This window comes from Brienomyrus brachyistius, chromosome 11 (assembly GCF_023856365.1).
Source record: "Brienomyrus brachyistius isolate T26 chromosome 11, BBRACH_0.4, whole genome shotgun sequence".
Classification (NCBI taxonomy): domain Eukaryota; kingdom Metazoa; phylum Chordata; class Actinopteri; order Osteoglossiformes; family Mormyridae; genus Brienomyrus; species Brienomyrus brachyistius.
Window position 1 is genome coordinate 23,015,542 of NC_064543.1, and position 18,895 is coordinate 23,034,436.

Genomic DNA, 18,895 nt, shown 5'->3' on the forward strand with positions numbered 1-18,895 from the left:
ATGTGCTGAATAATTTTGGAATTGTGTTTGATGTCAAGTACCATTCTGCAGCATGAGAAACAGTGGTGAGATTGTATTCCTGTAGTGTTTGTAGAACTCGACAGGAAAGCCATCAAGTCCTGGAGCTTTATTGTTTGGCATTTTATTGAGTGCAATATGGAGTTCCTTAGCTGTTCGTGGTTTGTCTAATCCATCTATTTGGTTATTATACGGTGGCACCAACATGCAAAACACAAACAAAAACACAAAAACTTCATCTCTGAAATATAGACATGCGAAAAAACAAAATAGCGGTCCTGAGGTGCAAAACACAAACACACACAAAAAACATGATGTAACAAAAACGTCAAAACGTCTTTTCTGCATGTTCCGTGCTTCTGCTGGTCGTTACTCCGAATTAAAGCCCGTGTTTCCCCGACTCCTTGACTTCTGCTCCTCTTTCTCCGGTCCGTACGTTGCTCGACGTCAGTTTTAAAAGAGTGTGTGTTTTATTTATTAAAAATGGTTATGGTTTATCCGACATACATTATTAGTGCATTTTTAGCTTGACAGCTATATTTGTTATTGATTATAACCGTATATTTCGCTCGCTAAGAATTGTCTCATGGACATGTTTTATTAGATTAATAATGTATATTTGGCCCTATAGCGGCATGTTTTGTTGATCATAATATAGCTGGATAGCATATATAAAACAGGTTTACAAATGTTTTGAAATCAACAACCTTCACATTAATAAACAGCATTGAACACTGATTTAAGAATATTTATTATTGTGATATCATGATGTCCTACACTTGAGTGACAATACAATACAGATGTATAACCATAAACACGACTTTATAAAAACTTTTAGCAATATAACATTTATAGATACTGCTTCAGTTTGTTTATGAAAATCTGGATTACGTGTAATACAAGTCTGCAATTAAATGTACACCAGTAAAACAAAATCTCTAATATCTATTTCTCAAGATAACAATTAATAAAATCAGGCCGGTTAAGCAAGCATTTGTTGCTATATATGGAGCTAAATATACGGTTATAATCGACAAAACATATCGCTATCAAGTAAAATATACATTAACTGCTTAAATGTTGGTTAAACCATAACAGAACACGCCAGTTATACTAAATATGAATTTCTTTTCAACATATAATTAATAAAACACACCTTTTTAAAACCTTCGTAAACATATTTAATGTAGGCAGATTAATAGTCAATAAAACATGTCGCCATGGCGCTAAATATGTGATCATAATCATTAAACAACTTATTGAGGAAAATATATAATTATAATCGACAAAATATATCGCTATTGAGCTAAATATACATTAATAATGCAATTAAACATATCCAGAATAAAACGTCAGTTTTAATATCCAGCTAAATGTGAACTACTTTTTTAAAATAATCAATAGAACGCACACCTTTTTAAAAGGTATTTTATGTACGATAATAATCAATGAAACTATGAGTTAAATATATGGGTATAATGGATAAAACATATCGCTACAGTTTATCTAATGAAACATATTCAGAGATGAGATTTCACATGACACCTGTCATTTGTCACGTCTTCCGGAAACTACAGAGATACCAAAGACATAAAGTAGCCGATGATGTATTTCCGCAATTTACTGGCTTGATTTGCACCTCAGGAGCGCGCGTTTTCGTTTTTTCGTGTTTTCATTTTTGCGTTTGTGTTTTGCACCTCAAGAGCGAGCGTTTTCGTTTTTTTGTGTTTTCCTCTTCAGTGCCACCATATTTTTAAGTTGGGGTAAATCTGTGGTATTTAGGAAGGAGGTGATATCTGATTATATCATATATAAGTAATTATATAATATAGTAATATACTACTTTAAACAAAGGCATAGGTAGTGAAGCAAAATAGACATTATGTCTATGGGTCATTGTTTTTATTTATTGTGTAGGAGGAGAAAACAACAATTTTGGCAGGAATTCATGAAAGATGTGGAAATTCTGTTCTTTTCAGTGAGGACATGTGGAGGAACATGTAACACAGTAAACCTGTTCTACAGTAACCCATTCAGCATTTAACCTGTGGTCATTTAGTTATCCATGGTCTGCCAATGAGCCACTTTGATACTAAGGTGAAGTAACCATTATTAGTGAGTTAGTAACCATTATTAAAAAACATTCTAAAAAAAAACAAAACATTTTTTTTCCATAAGGAAATATTTTAAATTAAATATATTTTATGTATCTGAACATATCGTATGCATATGCATGTGAATATGTAGTAAATTACAGTACGTTTTAACCTTTATACAGCTAATTCTTACCTCATTTACGGTATAATGGTTAAAACGCACAGTAATTTCTGTCATAGCACAGCAACTGCACATAAAATAAGTATGCTTATGAGCTATTATGACAAGAAATGCCATGCGTATCACTTTATGCAGTGAATGCATACTTGTGTACAGCTGTGTGCATCCCTTCTTGTGCTATTTCAGGTGTCTGATTCCTTACAAATGCCATAACCTGGTTACTTGCACATAGTTTTTGCCCTTTGGGTTTCACTGAAACTCATCAGTAGTGATGCTTGCCAAGGCTCCTTTCTAAGGTACCTGCCACTTGGCCAAATTTGTTGGCCAGTATTAGGAACAATTCTGATAGATCAGAAAACAAGTGCACACAGCAACATTTTGTTAGCTGTGCTGATTCTACTACCTAAAATGCAGCCTAAAATAACAATGCAATTTTTCAGTCATGGAAAAACAGTAGAATGTATGAATCATTGTACTAAACACATTGTAATCATTGCTCCAACGCAGCTATATCTGCCAGTGATTATAAAACACATTAGTTAACAGTTCATTCTAAATGCAGATTATGTTAAACGGTCCCTCTTGTAATTAAATGATTCATCATTTTGTGTATTAAATGATTGTAACCCATCTTACCTATGAATAAAAGAATACCTTAACACCTAAAGAAAAAACGAATTAGGATCACTATTTTATAATGTCATATTCACACATCTGACACAGCAGTAGGTATTGAAAGTGAATAAGTAAACCTGCATGATTGTCATTGTGTGATTTGCATGCTCTTGCTCATCAAATTATGGTTTCCATGAGTCACAAGTCAAAGGATAAGATTCTTCTGAAGGTCCCACAAGGTCTGGGCACTGTGTTTCAGCTGCTGGACCTCCAGTTCCTTCAATGGCTGGTTGATCACCCCACACACTCCAGCTGAGCCCAACACACAGGGCAGACTAAGGAACACCTCCTCCTTGATTCCATGCAGGCCCTGGGAAAATTTACAATCAAGAACTCATCCTGTCTAATCCCATGCGATCCATATTTTTTCGCTTTCTGTTTACAGTTAGATTTAAGTGTTTGATTCTGAATTTTTTTGTTTGGCATTGTTTTTGACCAGTGGCAGACATATAACAGGTTTGCAACTAAATGAATCTTGAGTTTTCATTATATGAAACTGATGATTGACTGACAATGTGTAACTGAACTTAGCGTAAACTTTTTTAAGTACATTTTAATGTTGTCTAAGGGACATATGAAACACGTTTTACTTAGTGAAGGGCAGGATCAATAGCTACAGAAAACCGGAAAAATACAATCATTTATACAACTATAACGGTGAACAAGAACTGACATCTTATAGGCTTATGTTTTCTAAATGTTTACACAGTTTTCCATTCCAATCATGTCTTCTGTTTTCATTGTATTGCTGAGCAAGTCATTGCAATGTTTTTTTTAAAAATGGCTAAATCAATCACCGACTGAAAACATAACTTTGCTGGAAAGCCTACCTTTACCAATGTGGAGATAGGCTGTACATTCTTAAGGTTCTTCAGAATGGACTGTGCAAGATGAGACACGCTCAACCCAATTGCCCAGGAGGTATAGCCCTTCAGTCTGATGACCTCATAGGCACTGCATATAAGCATAATAAAAAATAAAATAAAATAAATAAAACAACAAAAAATCTATAGACAGGGCGTTGGTTGCCTTGGATCTTAATTTGTGCATCTTTTAAGAAAGTCTGAGACATATTATGTAAGAATAATAAGTATATATATAATTCTATAGTCAGTCATAGTCATACTGCACATGACAATTCGAGTAAAACAAGTCATTCCAGTTGCCCAGTGGCAAAAATGACTTAGTTTATACACTATTTATGACGCATAAAAATGTGCATAAAGGTCACATAGTGATTTTCCAAAGCTGTATATTTTGTTGCAAACCTAATTGCATCAATAAGAAACATAAATGTACTATACCTCTCGACAACTTTTTGGTGTATTTCTACCCAGCCCTCAGAGTCTTGGCCTCTTTTAAGATCAGGATTTAATGACTGTAGCCCAATCCCTGCCACATTGGCCCCACTCCACACTGCCACTGTTTGGAAGCAATGAATATTTGAATATGTGACTGTATATTGAATATTTATGAATAATCCATTTACATGCCACTAATCCAATACAGAGTTGTAGAAATGTACAAGACAAAATTATCCAAAGTGACATAACTTAGAGAGCCAGGTACTACTGTATGTTGTATGTACTAGTAGGTGGGGCTCTAGGGTAGTACTCAAGAAAACTGATTTATAACCTAGCAGTAACCAGTAGTAGACCCCCTGAGATGTTATATCACAGTACTCAAAAAGAGATTTACACAATCTGAATAAATCCATTAAAACGTTCAGCTATTTAAAAACAAATAAGCTGCAGTAATAAATTGCCTGTGATGGTTTATATTCTTTATAGAGAAAAAGTGGAAGGGTTGTTTATCTAGGAAAGAAAAGGCATTTCCTGTGGGTTCTAACCCAAACCTCTTCATAATGGTAAGTAAAGATGATAAAACCTTAAAACTGTCTAGCTATAAGTGACACCTAAAGCGATCAACCACTTCATCTGAAAACTAGAAGTATAGCAAAGAGGATAACATACAAAATACCAAAACAAAATAGGAAGAACACCTTTGCCTCCCCTTTGCGCACAGGTGAGACTAACCACTGGAGTCGCCATGCTCCCCAATGATGTAACCGTGCACACTGCTGGGGCTCATCTGCAGTTTCTCAGCCATTAGGAAGCGGAATCGGGCAGAGTCCAGGTTGGTGCCACTTCCAATGACTCGGTGTTGGGGGAAGCCGCTCAGCTTCCAGGCCACGTACGTCAGGATGTCCACTAGACCAATGTCAGAGAGTCAAACATGCAAGAAGGTTATTCCATGATTTAAAAAGTGACCCATGTTCTTTCAATGCTATTTTAACAAAAAGGCAAAGGATATAACCCTTGGTTTTCTGAGTTCATAAAAAACACAAGCTTTTTACAAATTGTATGACTGAATAGCCATGCCACAGGTAATTATATACAGTTATGTGAAAAAGAAAGTACACCCTCTCTCTATTCTATGGTTTTCCGTGTTAGGTCATAAAAAAATCATCTGGTCTTTACTAGGTTCTAAAATTATTTAAATCCAACCTCAGGTGTAAAATAACACAACAGATTGTACCATGTCAATATTCATCAACGATGCCAAAATGCTGAAGTCATGTGTGAAAAACTAAGTACACCCCAAGACTCAATAGCTTGTAAAACCACAAGTGTAGCAGCAACAACTTGAAGTAATCATTTTCTGTATGACTATTAGTCTCTCACATCGTTGTGGAGGAATTTTGGCCCACTCTTCCTTACAACATTGCTTTCAGTTCTTTGAGGTTTGTAGGTACTCATTTATGCACAGCATTTCAATCGGGTTGAGCTCTGGACTTTGTCTGAGCCAAACACCTTGATTCTATTCTTTTTCAGCCATTCTGTTGCAGATTTGCTGGTGTGCTTGAGATCATTGTACTGTTGCATTACCCAGTTTCAGCTAAGTTTTAGCTGTTGGACAAATGGCCTCACAGTTGACTCTACAATACTTTAGTATACAAAGGAGTCCAATGGTCGACTCAATGACTGCAAGACGCCCAAGTATTGTGGCTGCAAAACAAGCCCAAATCATCACCCCTCCCCCACCATGCACAACAGTTGGCATGCGATGTTTGTGTCGTTAACCAAACACAGCATTCCACCAAATGTGGCGCTGTACATCTTGGCCAAGCATCTCCACTTTGATTTTGTCTGTCCAAAGGACATGGTTCCAGAATTCTTGTGGTTTGTTTAGATGCAACTTTACAAACCCAAGCTGTGCTACTATGTTTTTTTTTTTTTTAGAGAGAAGAGGCTTTCTCCTGGCAAACCTTTCAAACAAGCCATACCTGTTTGGTCTTTTTCTAATTGAACTGTCAAGAACATTTAACATGCTAATTGAGGCCTGTAAAGACTGAGATGTAACTCTTGGGGGGTTTGCAATTTCTCTGAGCAATACCCAGTCTGACCTTGCTGGGATGTCCACTCCTAGGAAGACTGGCTACTGTCTTGAATATAATAAACTTGTGAATAATCTTTCTCACTGTTGAATGACAGAGTTCAGAATGTTTGTAAATGACCTTATAACCCTTCCCAGATTAATGAACAGCAACAATTGCTTCTCTAAGATCATTGCTCATGTCTTTCCTCCTTGGCATTATGTTAACACACATCTGACAGCTCCAGACCAGCAAACTGCCAAAAAAATCTGCTTTTATATACTAGTAGGTTCAAAATTCACAAGAAAAAGGTGAAGCAGGAGGCACTGACACTGACAATGACCAAAGACCATCTAATGCCAGAGATGACCATCAACTTATCTGACAGTTTCTCATGAATCAGAGGATGACAAGTGACCTTCAGAAGGAATGGGAAACATTAAGTGCACCGCTAGGACAGATCGTATCAGGCTCCTACAAGCAGGACTAAAAACCCATAAAGCAAGGATGAAGCTCTTCATTAATGAAAAACAGAGAAGAACCAGGTTAGAGTTTGCAAAAAAAATAAATAAATTATTAGAACATATGAAAATTAGAAGTAACACAACAAGAACTGGCAAGAACTTCCTCCTTTCTCCAAAAAAATACTAATGTCTTGCTGGATGGCTAAACACAGCTTCAGTTCCCAAACCTCTCCTCAGGGTGGCATCATATATCACTCAGCCATTCCATGAATTTCTTACATTTCAGAGATAGCTCAATCAGTCAATTAATTTAATTAATTGATCAGTCGATTCATTAATTAATTGGGGTTTGGAAAACTCAGTGACGTTTTGATTTACCATATGAGGTGGAAAAAGCAAAAAAGCTGCAAAAACTGGGATGACTTTAGGAGAGGTTTTGAAATGGCTAAGCCAACACACTTCGACAGACATAATATACAGTTGTTTTATACCAGCATCTATGATATTCTGTCTGTGTTATGGCGGGGCATAAGAGAAGTGACAATCCACATTGCAGCTTACAAAAACAACACAACTGAACTAAAAATACAAGAAACTAAAGGTACTGCCTTTATTGCACAGGTTGGAAGGTAACAACTAAGCAGGCTAAACTAATCATGGAGAAATACTAAAAATCAAACAGCTATGGGTACCACATGCAAGAAACGTGAATAAACAACTGCTGAAACACAGAATAAAAGAAACACAGCAAAACAGGGAGCAAACACAATGACCCATTGGGGAACAGGGTTAGACCGGACACTAAAATACACGTGATAACAAGGGCTATTACTAATCAACCACAAATCAAGAAATTAGGGAACAGGTAAGCGTAACCAAATACTAGGGACTAGCACTACACTGGAGACACAGGTGAAATAATTACAAAAGTATGTACACACAAGGATAACCAGAAACATACAAAAAAATAGTCCACTACAAAATAGCATGAAAACAAAAACTAACAAGGGGAAAAACCAAAAATTGTAAACATCCTAACAAACCCATGACAGTAGGGGAACTAGGATCTCAGCCAGCTGCTTAGCCCATTCAGCCATGCGGTGGCAGGGAAGCACCCTAGGGACAGAACAGACCTGGGAAACAACAGGAGGTAGGATGGCCAGTGACATCTGCTGGCCAAACAGGGATATGACTCACTGAAAATGGCAAGACCAGTCTTGACAGTCTGTCAAAGTATATCAGGTTAACCATTTCAAAATCTCACCTAAAGACACCCCAGGATTTGTCCAATACACCCAGGTATGTTTGACTGAGCCACTGGTACATCTTATATTACTAATTAATACATCAGTTACTTTTTTAATTAATATATTTTAATTAATTAAATTCATTTGGATGTGAAATGGAATGGGTAAAGTGCCCTTGAGATGATGTTTGGGAAATGGATCGCTGTTGATCTAGCTATGCATCAAGATATCAGTCACTTTTTGGAAAAAAGAAGAAATCCCTGTTAGTTCTTCTTGTGTCACTCTTCATTTTCATTATGTTTCTTTTCTGAGCACATATACACTTCCAGAGACCCACACAAATATCTCTAAATATTTCCATTGACTGCCTAAGACTTTTGCAGAGTACTTTGTGTGTGTGTGTGTGTGTGTGTGTGTGTGTGTGTGTGTTTCAGTGTGCATGCACACACAAACAAACACAAACACACTCGTACATATGTCTGTAATAATATAATATTGTGGGCATTCTCCATTCTCCATTAATTTCTATGTGGAAAACTCTAATCACAATGTGAAAACCTTAACCACTATCCAGCACCTAACCTTAACCCTATGTAACCAAACAAAATATTAGACTTTTGGCATTTTTACTTTTTTGATCGCATTCACAGATCTTTGTGGGGACCTGAAAAATGGTACCTGAAAAACTGCTTATTATTACATTGTGGAACATTTGTTCCCCACAATGTAATATAAATCTAATCCACATATACACACACACATACACATGCATGCACACTCAAACACACACACATATACACATACACACACGCACATGTAGGGTATACCTATCCTTATGTATGTGTGTGTGTGTGTGTGTGTGTGTGTGTGTGTGTGTGTGTGTGTGTGTGTGTGTGTGTGTGTGTGTGTGTACACATATACATACTAATGTTACCTGGTTTATTTTGCCAAATGGAGGCATACATACAATAAGCCAGAAATCAGTACCACAAACACAGGGCACTCTTCCCTTCTTCAGGACCAAGGACCTGGTATTGATTGGTTTGAAACTCATTCTTGCCAATGTAATCAGTCCAGGGCTGGACTGGGATTAAAAATTGGTCCTGGACTTCTGCCTAGATGGGCCCAAATTTTACGGTCCCAAAAACAAGGACACTGATATGGTACATCCAGTGATCATACCATTCTATAGGTGATGTCATGCAGTTGTTGTCCCAGAGGTGATCCTCAAACTGAAACTATTCTAATAATCCATTATGAAGTCTTTGATCCTTTCTGGAACATAGTTTACTGACAATGCTGCTGCCACAGGTTTATGTGAAATGGATTCATAGGCGTTACTGAGGTCTAGCTAAACGACTGCCAGGTCTCCCTTGCCTTGCAGATCAGCAGAGTAACCAAACTGGTGTACAATGTACAGTGAGAGAAATAATTATTTGACCCCCTGTCGAATTTCCTAAGTTTACCCACTTATAAAAAATTAAAAGTCAAAAATTTCAATGGTAGGTTTATTTTACCATGAGAAGATATACATTTTGTTTGTTTGTTGAAAACCTAATATGTTATGAAGGTATCTGTTATAACAATGAAGTTTGTGCACTGGGCTACCAAAATGTAACAACACCCTGCCAGACAGGCGATCAGAAATGTTCCATCCATCCATTTTCCAAACCACTTATCCTACTGGGTCGCGGGGGGTCCGGAGCCTATCCCGGAAGCTATGGGCACGAGGCAGGGAACGACCCAGGATGGGGGGCCAGCCCATCACAGGGCACACTCACACACCATTCACTCACACATGCACACCTAGGGGCAATTTAGTAACTCCAATTAGCCTCAGCATGTTTTTGGACTGTGGGGGGAAACCGGAGTACCTGGAGGAAACCCCACGACGACATGGGGAGAACATGCACAGAAATGATCCCCTAAGTGAAATAAAATTCCCTCCTTTATTCGTCTTTTCTGCTTTTTTGACTTGGTACTTGGAGGAAAAATTTTGACCAGAGAACAAATGAGTTATTGATCATGGTGATGGTTTGTCTGACAGGAAGTGTACACTGATAACACGATTTATACTTGTACGTAGAATCAATGCGTATCTGCATAGCTTACGCTGTACGATACACCGTGGCCTGACGTGCATCTCCCCAGAAACAGCTACACATCACACTGTACCATCCACACGAAGCAAAGGCTGTCACGCGCCATATCGATGCGTAGTTTCCCGTCTGGTGCCATAGTAATGTGTAGTGTCTGTGCTCGTTTGCCAGTTTGGTCCTGGCCAGGTGTGCTATTGTGAGCTGCAACTACAACACTGTTTGAGGTAAAAGTAAAGGATCCTTTTGGATTCTCGAAAAAACAGCAATCCAAAGAGAAGAGATACAGTTAGTGTCGCCAACAATATAGTTACACAGCATCTCAAAAGCAGATCATACGTAGAAGAACCTGAACAGCAGCAGAGTTTGCAGAGATCACTTTGTAACTGGTGAGAATAACAATTAAATTACTAGTGTTTCTATGTGTTTGGTTCTGTGGATAACAGTACTGATCTTCATTAGTTGGTGAACATTGATTTAGTTTTTGTTAGCATGCTAACACTGCTCTATTTCGTAATCTCCATTCGGATTATGGTTGTGGCGACTGATGTAACCTAATGCAAATACAAGTAATTTTGTAAGCTGATTACATAAAATTATTGTTTGTTGTTAAAAATACGAGATCACAACATCCTAAAGGCCATTCTTATCTGTTCCCGTTAGGCAAGCCAGCTACTATATATAACAGGTAACATTGACCAGGCACTAATAGTAAATACAGGACACAGGAGTCTGTCAGCATCAGCAACATTAAGAGAGGAAAGCAATAAGAAATAACTCATCAGACAGCCCCTGCAGCCAAATGAAAGCTGCACATCCAAGGATAAAATAAATCAATCAATAAGTTACCTTTAAAACATATTCACATTTACAAACGAGAGGAGGCCATTCGGCCCATAAAGCTTGTTTGGTGAGAACTTAACTAATAGCTCAGAGTTGTTCAAATCTTATCCAGCTCTGATTTAAAGGAACCCAGGGTTTTAGCTTATGTTACACTAGTAGGAAGACTATTCTATACTCTAACTACACGCTGTGTAAAGAAGTGCTTCCTCAAATTCATTTTAAAATGTTCTCCCACTAATTTCCACCTATGGCCAAAAGTTCTAGTATTTAAACTAATATTTGCATCCAGACCTGTTTCAATCTTATATACCTGGATCATGTCCCCCCTTAGTCTCCTTTGCTGGAGGTTAAACAGATTCATCTCAGCTAACCTCTCCTCATAAGACATTTCTCTAAGACCAGGATTCATTCTCGTAGCCTTACGTTGCACCTTTTCCAAGGCAGCAATGTCCTTCTTAAGGTATGGTGACCAAACCTGCACACAATAGTGTCCAAGGAATTGTATAATCTTAGCATCACCACCCTTGACTTGACATATGTGCGACCAGGACAGATTTATTGTAATAATTATAACAAGCACAAGTTATTACTTAACATTGCAATTATATGATGGAAATAATATCCATCCATCCATCCATCCATCCAGTTTCCAAACCGCTTATCCTATTGGGTCGCGGGGGGTCCGGAGCCTATCCCGGAAGCAATGGGCATGAGGCAGGGAACAACCCAGGATGGGGGGCCAGCCCATCGCAGTGGAAATAATATGATAACCAAAATTTAATAAATGATTAGTAATAAGCATGAAATTTATACTTGAATAAACCAAAATATTTCATCATTTTAAATTCATCGGGGATTTGTACCCAACCAGAAAAAAGTATACCTCCATATTTTTAGTCACTTTTTTAAAAACCAGATGATATCCTCATAATTGACAGCGGGAGACTCACAACCATTTTGCTTTTCAGTGTACATATGTTACATCTAGTAATATCCATTTTCTCATTTAATTTGCTTTAATCGTTCTTTATTTTGTTTCAGTATAACATTGTCACATAACCATATGTTGTATATTGAATATGACTGCTAGTCCCTATATGATTTAACTTGTTGCAGTAATGTGCTCAGAGGTCTCTATCACCATAACTGACAGTGCACGGAGATGTTGGCTCAGGGCAATTGCCCAAAATATTGCAAACCATAACTTTAATCAGAAAAGGTACGAGTCGAGTTCTCTGCCACAACAGCACACCACACACAGTAGTGCAACAGAAAAACTGAGATCAAAACTGCTTTGCACAAATAGTGGACAAACCTATATATTATATTGAAGTTTCAGTGCATTGACAGAACAAAAATTTATGCTTGATTATGACTTGATTGGTTGATTTATGCATGATCTTAATTTGTGCTTCTTAAATGTTTTTATTGGTTTGTCAAATACATTTACATTTTTTTTATTTGTTCTTGTCAAAATGAATTGCAGACTACCAAAATCTGAGGAATGCCTGTCCAAAGGGCTACAAGGGATTTAGAAATTTTGAGAGCTCTGTTGTTGGAACGTTGCTGATGAGATGTGCTACATTTCAGGTTGGGTACTAATGTTGGGTGAGCAAGTATTTTTCTGAGAGCTTGGGCGGCTGCCACATCACAACTGAACGCGCTCCTAGATGTTGTGACCTTCATGATCACTTCACTTTTGGTTGATATGGGCAACTCTAGCAGGGCAGAAATGTGACGGACTGAATTTTTGGAAGGATGGCCTCTCATGATGGTGCCAGATGGAAAGTCACTAACCTGTTCTGTATAACCACCCTGCTGCTAATGTTTGTTATAGAAGATTGCATGACTGTGTGCTTAATTAAACACACGTCAGTAATGGGTTTGACAATTCTTCTAATTAATAGGAGTGTCCACATATTTTGCCATATAGTATATACAAACACACATTTGAAAAACAGTCATAGGAGGTCACCTGGATTGGAAACGACGAGGAGGATGGCCTCAGGACTGTGCTGAACCAGCTGAGGGATGATCTGTTTGAATACCTCCACATTCCTGTGAACTAGGTCCAGGCGACTCTCTCCTACCCTCTGACGCACCCCTGCTGTGATGACACAGAGCTTGGAGTTGGCAGTCTCCGAGTAGTCTGTGAAAGGGAGCAACACACGAAGCAGACAATTTCAGATCTTGCGAAGTCAGGGAGGACAAGTCCATATGAAAAGTCTTTAGTTCTAGTAGAAAATCTGAGCATATCTCTCTCCCTGCTACTTACAAATATAACATTTCTCAAGGACACATGTTTGCATGTGACACTGACTTGCTTTTACGTGTTCCATTGAGTAACATATTGTAATACGATATTAGTCTCACACACAAATATGTATCACTGACATAAAATATCTGCCAAGATGAATAACACCTGAAAAAACGACTGGCATTTGAGTATAATATCCCATTGCTTGGCTTGTCCAGTTTTGTATCATAATTTGATCTGTTTTAACATTTAGACATATGAAGGAGACAGCTAAAATGATATTTAAAAATAAGAACTAACTTGTTAAAAAAAACTTAGTTTTCTCATATATGAAATGCTTTCACAAAACCCTTGTTTCTACAGGATTTCACCCCTGAGTTCCTATGGACAAAGCACATGGGACCAAGGGTAGTGGGTGAAGTGTCAGCCTGTGATTACGAATGTGAATGTCACCTATCTCTCTTACCCTTTGCTGCTGTGATCTTTGGAGTTTTCAGGAAGAGGCTGCCATGCTGCAGATCCATCACCTCCCCTTGTACTTTGTCCCCCATCATGTCAATCAGGGTGACACAATCAGCAATGTTCTAAATAAGCATAGCGTTATCGCTATATCGCATACACTGACATAAAAGAATATCATAGTATATCTATAGCAATTGTATGCTGGTAACTGGAATCATTCACTAATAATATGTCATCCATAGTAGTAAATGCATTTAAAAAAGGCATGTTTTCATGCATTACTTAAAGCATTACATGACCTATGGCTAAACAAAGTAATAGCAGAAACATGCAATAAAGATGCTTTGTAGATTCATAAAAAGTTCTCTCTACTCACCGCCTGGAGGATGCTGAAAGCACATGCCATGCCCACCTTACCCACCCCCACTACGGTCACCTTGCTGGTTATTCCTGGCTCCCGGCCCGGGTTTATCTCCAGCAAGAGTTTCTCTTTCACAGTAGCCATTGTCTCCTCTGTATATGAACAAAGTAAGCAGAGTACAATGCAAACATTTTAGACAGTCAAGGAAAAATAGGTTCAAATGAGCTCCATGCTGGTGTAAAACTGTGATATGTATGTTAAACTGTCTCAGCTTAGCCATTTCAAAACCTCTCCTAAAGACACCCCAGTATTTGCAGTAACAATGCTCACGTATTTGTTGACTCGGACAGTAGCATACCACGTTTAGTTAATCAATACCTAATCAAGTATTTAACTAGTTAAGTGAATTGGTAGTGAAATTTAATGAATACATGGAATGGCTGCGGTGCCCCTGAAGGCAGGTTTGAGAAGTGAAACAGTGTTCTTCTAGCCATCCAACAAGATACCAGTAACTTTCATAACAGATTTGGCATTACATTATATTACGATACTACTTGTTAAATATTAATTATAACCCAGTGATAAACCGCTAAATATCGTGATTATGAATTATTCTAGTATTATATTATATTAGTTTGTCTTACGGTAAACGTATTGATACTGTGTAATATTACCTGTTTAGAAGAGCATGCATTTAATAAAAAATACTTACCACGTTTTGTTGAAATTCAGATCCTGAAGGTTTTAAAATAATGGCTCTGAAATTGGTTTTTTTTCTCAAATAACCACAGGGGAAATTGTCAAGTCCTTTTAGTGAGAACCAGCAAGCTGATATAGAGGCTTCGAAGTTTACAAGCCCTTGTTAATATTTTATAATCCTGTTGACTCAGAACACAAGAGTAATTTGTTACTTGTGGCAATAAATCCACGTTGAACCCAGTAATGAGACTGAGTCGAAAAAAGCCGATTGGTCTCTACTAGGGGGGTCGAAGGCAGGCATACGTGCAGACACTGAAAAGCGGAGAATCACACTTACAGCGGGAGTGGGATTCACGCTTACCGGGCAGGTGATCGGGAATCGCTCGCACACGGATCAACTCTGAAGGAGATTCGGGGAAAAACTGGGAGATAATGGTACTACTGTACACTCTGCAAATGCTCACGGACACAGTTCATCGCAATGGGTTCAGTGGTTATACCTGTTTATACAGAAAAGATGAATCATAAACATAAGTTGCATTTAGGGCGTAAGAAAGGTAAATGGGGCGTGGTTGTAGCGGTGAAGGCGGCGGATCGGAGCCGATCCTTCGAAACTGAAGGGACGCGCACAGCTGCTGACGCTACAGCAGACAAGAGTGGCGCGTCCAGTTCTGTTCATACTGAAATTGTGAGCGGATGCTTCCTTCGAATGCGTAGTAGTAACGATGCCGAAAATAATTCAATATTTAAATTTTATTCACTTATCTGATGCTTTCATCTAAAGCTACTTATAGTAGAGGGAAGGATTACCATTCTTATGTGTGATTCCTAAAATTTTCTCTCCTGCTTGCAGAAGGTTTCTTCTTCACCTAACATTTGTCCAATGCTAAGTAGGCCTAACGAATTTGTACATATTTGTTTTTGTTCCTCCCCCATAACGCTGTTCAAGTCAGGCAGCACAGAACCAATAGATGAATAGAATAAAAGAAATGGTATTCCAGGCAAACGTAAAATAAATGAAATAAAATATGACAAAAATATCTGGAGTGAAAAGCATCCTCTAATTCCTAGACATTATTTTAAGCATTTGGTTTATTAAAGTCCCTGTTGGCTTTCAGTAATAGCCACATGAAACATGAAACATGAAACGTCACAGCAGCCAGTCTTGGCAATGTTAGCGAAACCCTCATTTTAAAATCAAAACATTCACCATATAAGTTAATAGCAGTATCATTTTATGAACTGAATTAAACGCGAACATGATCCTGAAGCTGCCACAGGTAGTCCAATCCCGTTGTCGCCAGCAGCTCCGGCTCAGTGGGTGAGCCGAACACCAGCTCCACCGGGATCCGCAGCTCACGGCCAAACATGAGGGCGACGGGGGTGCAGCCAGTGCTCTCCTGCACTGCTGCGCGATATGCCCACCGAACCAGGGGAAGGTGGGTGTCCCAGTCACACTGGTGCTCGCCTATGAGGATCGCTAGCTGTGCGGTTAGGGTATGGTGAAACTGCTCCAGCAGCCCATCGCTCTGTGGGTGATAGGGGGTGCTGTGAGTTTTCACAATCCCCAGCCGCCAGCAAACATCACAGAACACCTGCGCCTCAAAGTTCCTCCCCTGGTCACAGTGCAACTTCTCGGAGACCCCGAACCTGCAAAAGAACTCCTTAAGGAGTTTAGTGGCGGTGGGGTGGTGCTCTGGTCGGGAACCGCATATGCCTTGGTCCACTTCACAAAGTAGTCCGTAGCCATGAGTACGTAATGGTTCCCGGCCACTACCGTCTTTTCGGGATCAGTGGCCATGCCTTCCGCATTGACGACGTGGCCCAGGTAGCGTGTCAGATCCCGGCAACTACGCTGCCTCACTTCTTGTACAGCTTGCACTGTCCTGGGAGATGTCCCTGCAGCGATGTTGCTGTGTTCCGTGATCGGGACAGCGCTTGGGGCAGTGTCAGTATTGCAGTACTTTTCCAGGTGCTGCGGGCTGCCCCCTCCCCACGGTGAGCGGTCTTCCTCACTCTCCGCTGCTGGCAGCCACTGTCGTGCTGAAGGGGCACCACATCTGCGCCGAGGTGGAGGGCTGCACCTAGAACATCGGTGGAGTCCCCTAGTCGAGTCAGCAGGTCCAGCCCAATGATGCAGGGGTCGGCGATGTCGGCAAGCCAGACTTCCTGCACTACGGTGCGTCTGGCCACTTGGATGCACAACCGCCTCTTCCCCCTCATGGCTGTGAGCACGCCAATAACTGATGTTAACTGTACATCAGTTGTTCACCAGGCGATTGGCACAGCCTCGCTGGTGCCTGGTAGCACGCCTGAGCGTATCAGGGTGATGGTGGATCCCGTGTCCACCAGGGCTTGGCAGGGTGTTTCTGCTACCAGGCAGTCGATGTACAGCCCCGCAGCCTCGCCAAGCCGGCCCACTCTAAGTGCAGTTGTTGAGGTTTGATTGGTGTGCATTGTGGGTGGTGCCCCCTTTACAGCGCCACCCACCCGGCGTTTCCCTGTTGCTCTTCGGGACAGGAGCATGGTGCTGGAGCGGGGCAGTCATGAGCAAAGTGCCCAAGCTCTCCGCAGCGGTAGCAGGAGGCAGCTGCTGGTGGGCGGCGCCTCCGCCTTGACTCTGAGCCAGTCGCACGCACGTGCTGTTCCTCCTCACTCTATCGGCCCAGGGGCGCACAGATGCAGCTTCCGTATGGCGGGGTTAGGGTTAGGGTTAGGGTTAGGGTTGATGTTACTGATGGGGACAGGATTTCCGCGGCCCTCTCTGCCTCTGCTAGAGCCTCAGCCGGTGCTCGCAATTGGATGTGCTGGTGCAGCTGCCCCAGTGTTAGTGCCTGAATAAAGATTTTGCTGCTCTCTGGGGGCCAAGCTAAGGAGAGCCTGGAGCGCATCCTCCTCTTGCACCAAGGTCAGGTGCACCGCCGTCTCTTCCTCGCTCCAGCCGTTGTGCTGGACAACTAGGAGCACTTGGAGCAACAAAGTATCCAAGGGCATCTTCCCTCTATAGTGCAGGAGTTTTACCACCGGCCTTGCTCTCTTTTGTGCCTGTGCGCTTGCTTCTGCTTGCTCTGCCGGCAGGTGAAGCGGGCAAACAGCGCTGGCACCATCCGGTCTTCTTGGGAAGGCAGGCTGCTCGCCTCCCAGCGACGCCTTGTGGTTTTTGGGTGTTTCTCACCATGGCTGCTGGAAACCTTGCTTGATGTATTGGAGATCATCATATCTCCAATCCCACTTCTGACACCATTGTAATAGTGGGTCACTGAGTCATGCTCTCAATATTTCCACAGCAGAGAGAGTTCAGGGTTTAATCACCAGATGGCGTTTATTACACCTATACCACTGCTAACACACACTCGCACTGCCCACCGTGCTCATCATTCCGTTTACTACTCATGTACACGGTGAGCGCATGCACACATACACACACACTACGTACAACAATAAACAATAACCAATATACATGACATAACACACAACACATTTACAACAACACAAGCAATTACTGCAAACTATTTACAACTGGCATCAGTCCAACATGCCATGCTGCCTGCCGGTACCTCTGCGCTACACTATTTTAGTCTGACAGAAGTTTAGTTCCTTCTGTTGTAGGGCTGGGCGCCATCATATCGATATTATATTGCACATGTGCAATAATCAGGAGAGCTTCAGATGGCAGGTGAAACATTTGGCCGAACACCAAATTTTCGGTACCGAAGTTTATTTATGCACACAATTTGGTAGGCAGATTAGTGGTGCGCCTAAAATATTAATGAGGCATTTTATGACACCCAAAAGTTAGTAATCAGTATCTGCCAGTAGAGATTTAGTAATACTGTTTGTACCACAGCTGAGTATTAAAATTAAATAGAATTGGGCTAATCAGTTTTAATATTCACAACTATAACTAATATTTTTTTTGGAATGTTACCGTAGGCGATACAACAATACTCCAACTACTAGAAGAGTCTAAATCAACACATCATATAATCATATATCAATTGGAAGATAATTTTTCACCATGTGCACCATGTGGCCAGAGGCAGAAAGCGGCAAGTTCAGGTCATTCACTCACTCACAGGATTTGTGTTTGTTCTTCTGTGCACGGAACAGTTGGTTGGGC

The 18,895-nt window shown here is 40.3% G+C and overlaps 1 protein-coding gene across 3 annotated transcripts; it reads right to left on the reverse strand.

Moving 5' to 3' along the window:
* Nucleotides 1–752: 752 nt before the first annotated feature.
* LOC125704260 (L-lactate dehydrogenase B chain-like) lies at nucleotides 753–15,275 on the reverse strand. Of its 3 annotated transcripts, XM_048969690.1 has the most exons (9): nucleotides 15,137–15,275; nucleotides 14,789–14,954; nucleotides 14,092–14,228; nucleotides 13,720–13,837; nucleotides 12,972–13,145; nucleotides 5,007–5,180; nucleotides 4,275–4,392; nucleotides 3,801–3,924; nucleotides 753–3,280 (listed from the first exon to the last, which is right to left on the reverse strand). In XM_048969690.1, the coding sequence occupies exons 3-9, from the start codon at nucleotides 14,218–14,220 to the stop codon at nucleotides 3,116–3,118; spliced, it is 1,002 nt and encodes a 333-aa protein (XP_048825647.1). In that variant the 5' UTR covers nucleotides 14,221–14,228; nucleotides 14,789–14,954; nucleotides 15,137–15,275; the 3' UTR covers nucleotides 753–3,115. The 3 variants fall into 3 exon arrangements, with proteins under 3 accessions (XP_048825647.1, XP_048825646.1, XP_048825645.1); XM_048969689.1 differs by lacking the exon at nucleotides 14,789–14,954; XM_048969688.1 differs by having other exon boundaries at nucleotides 14,789–15,275.
* Nucleotides 15,276–18,895: the final 3,620 nt, after the last annotated feature.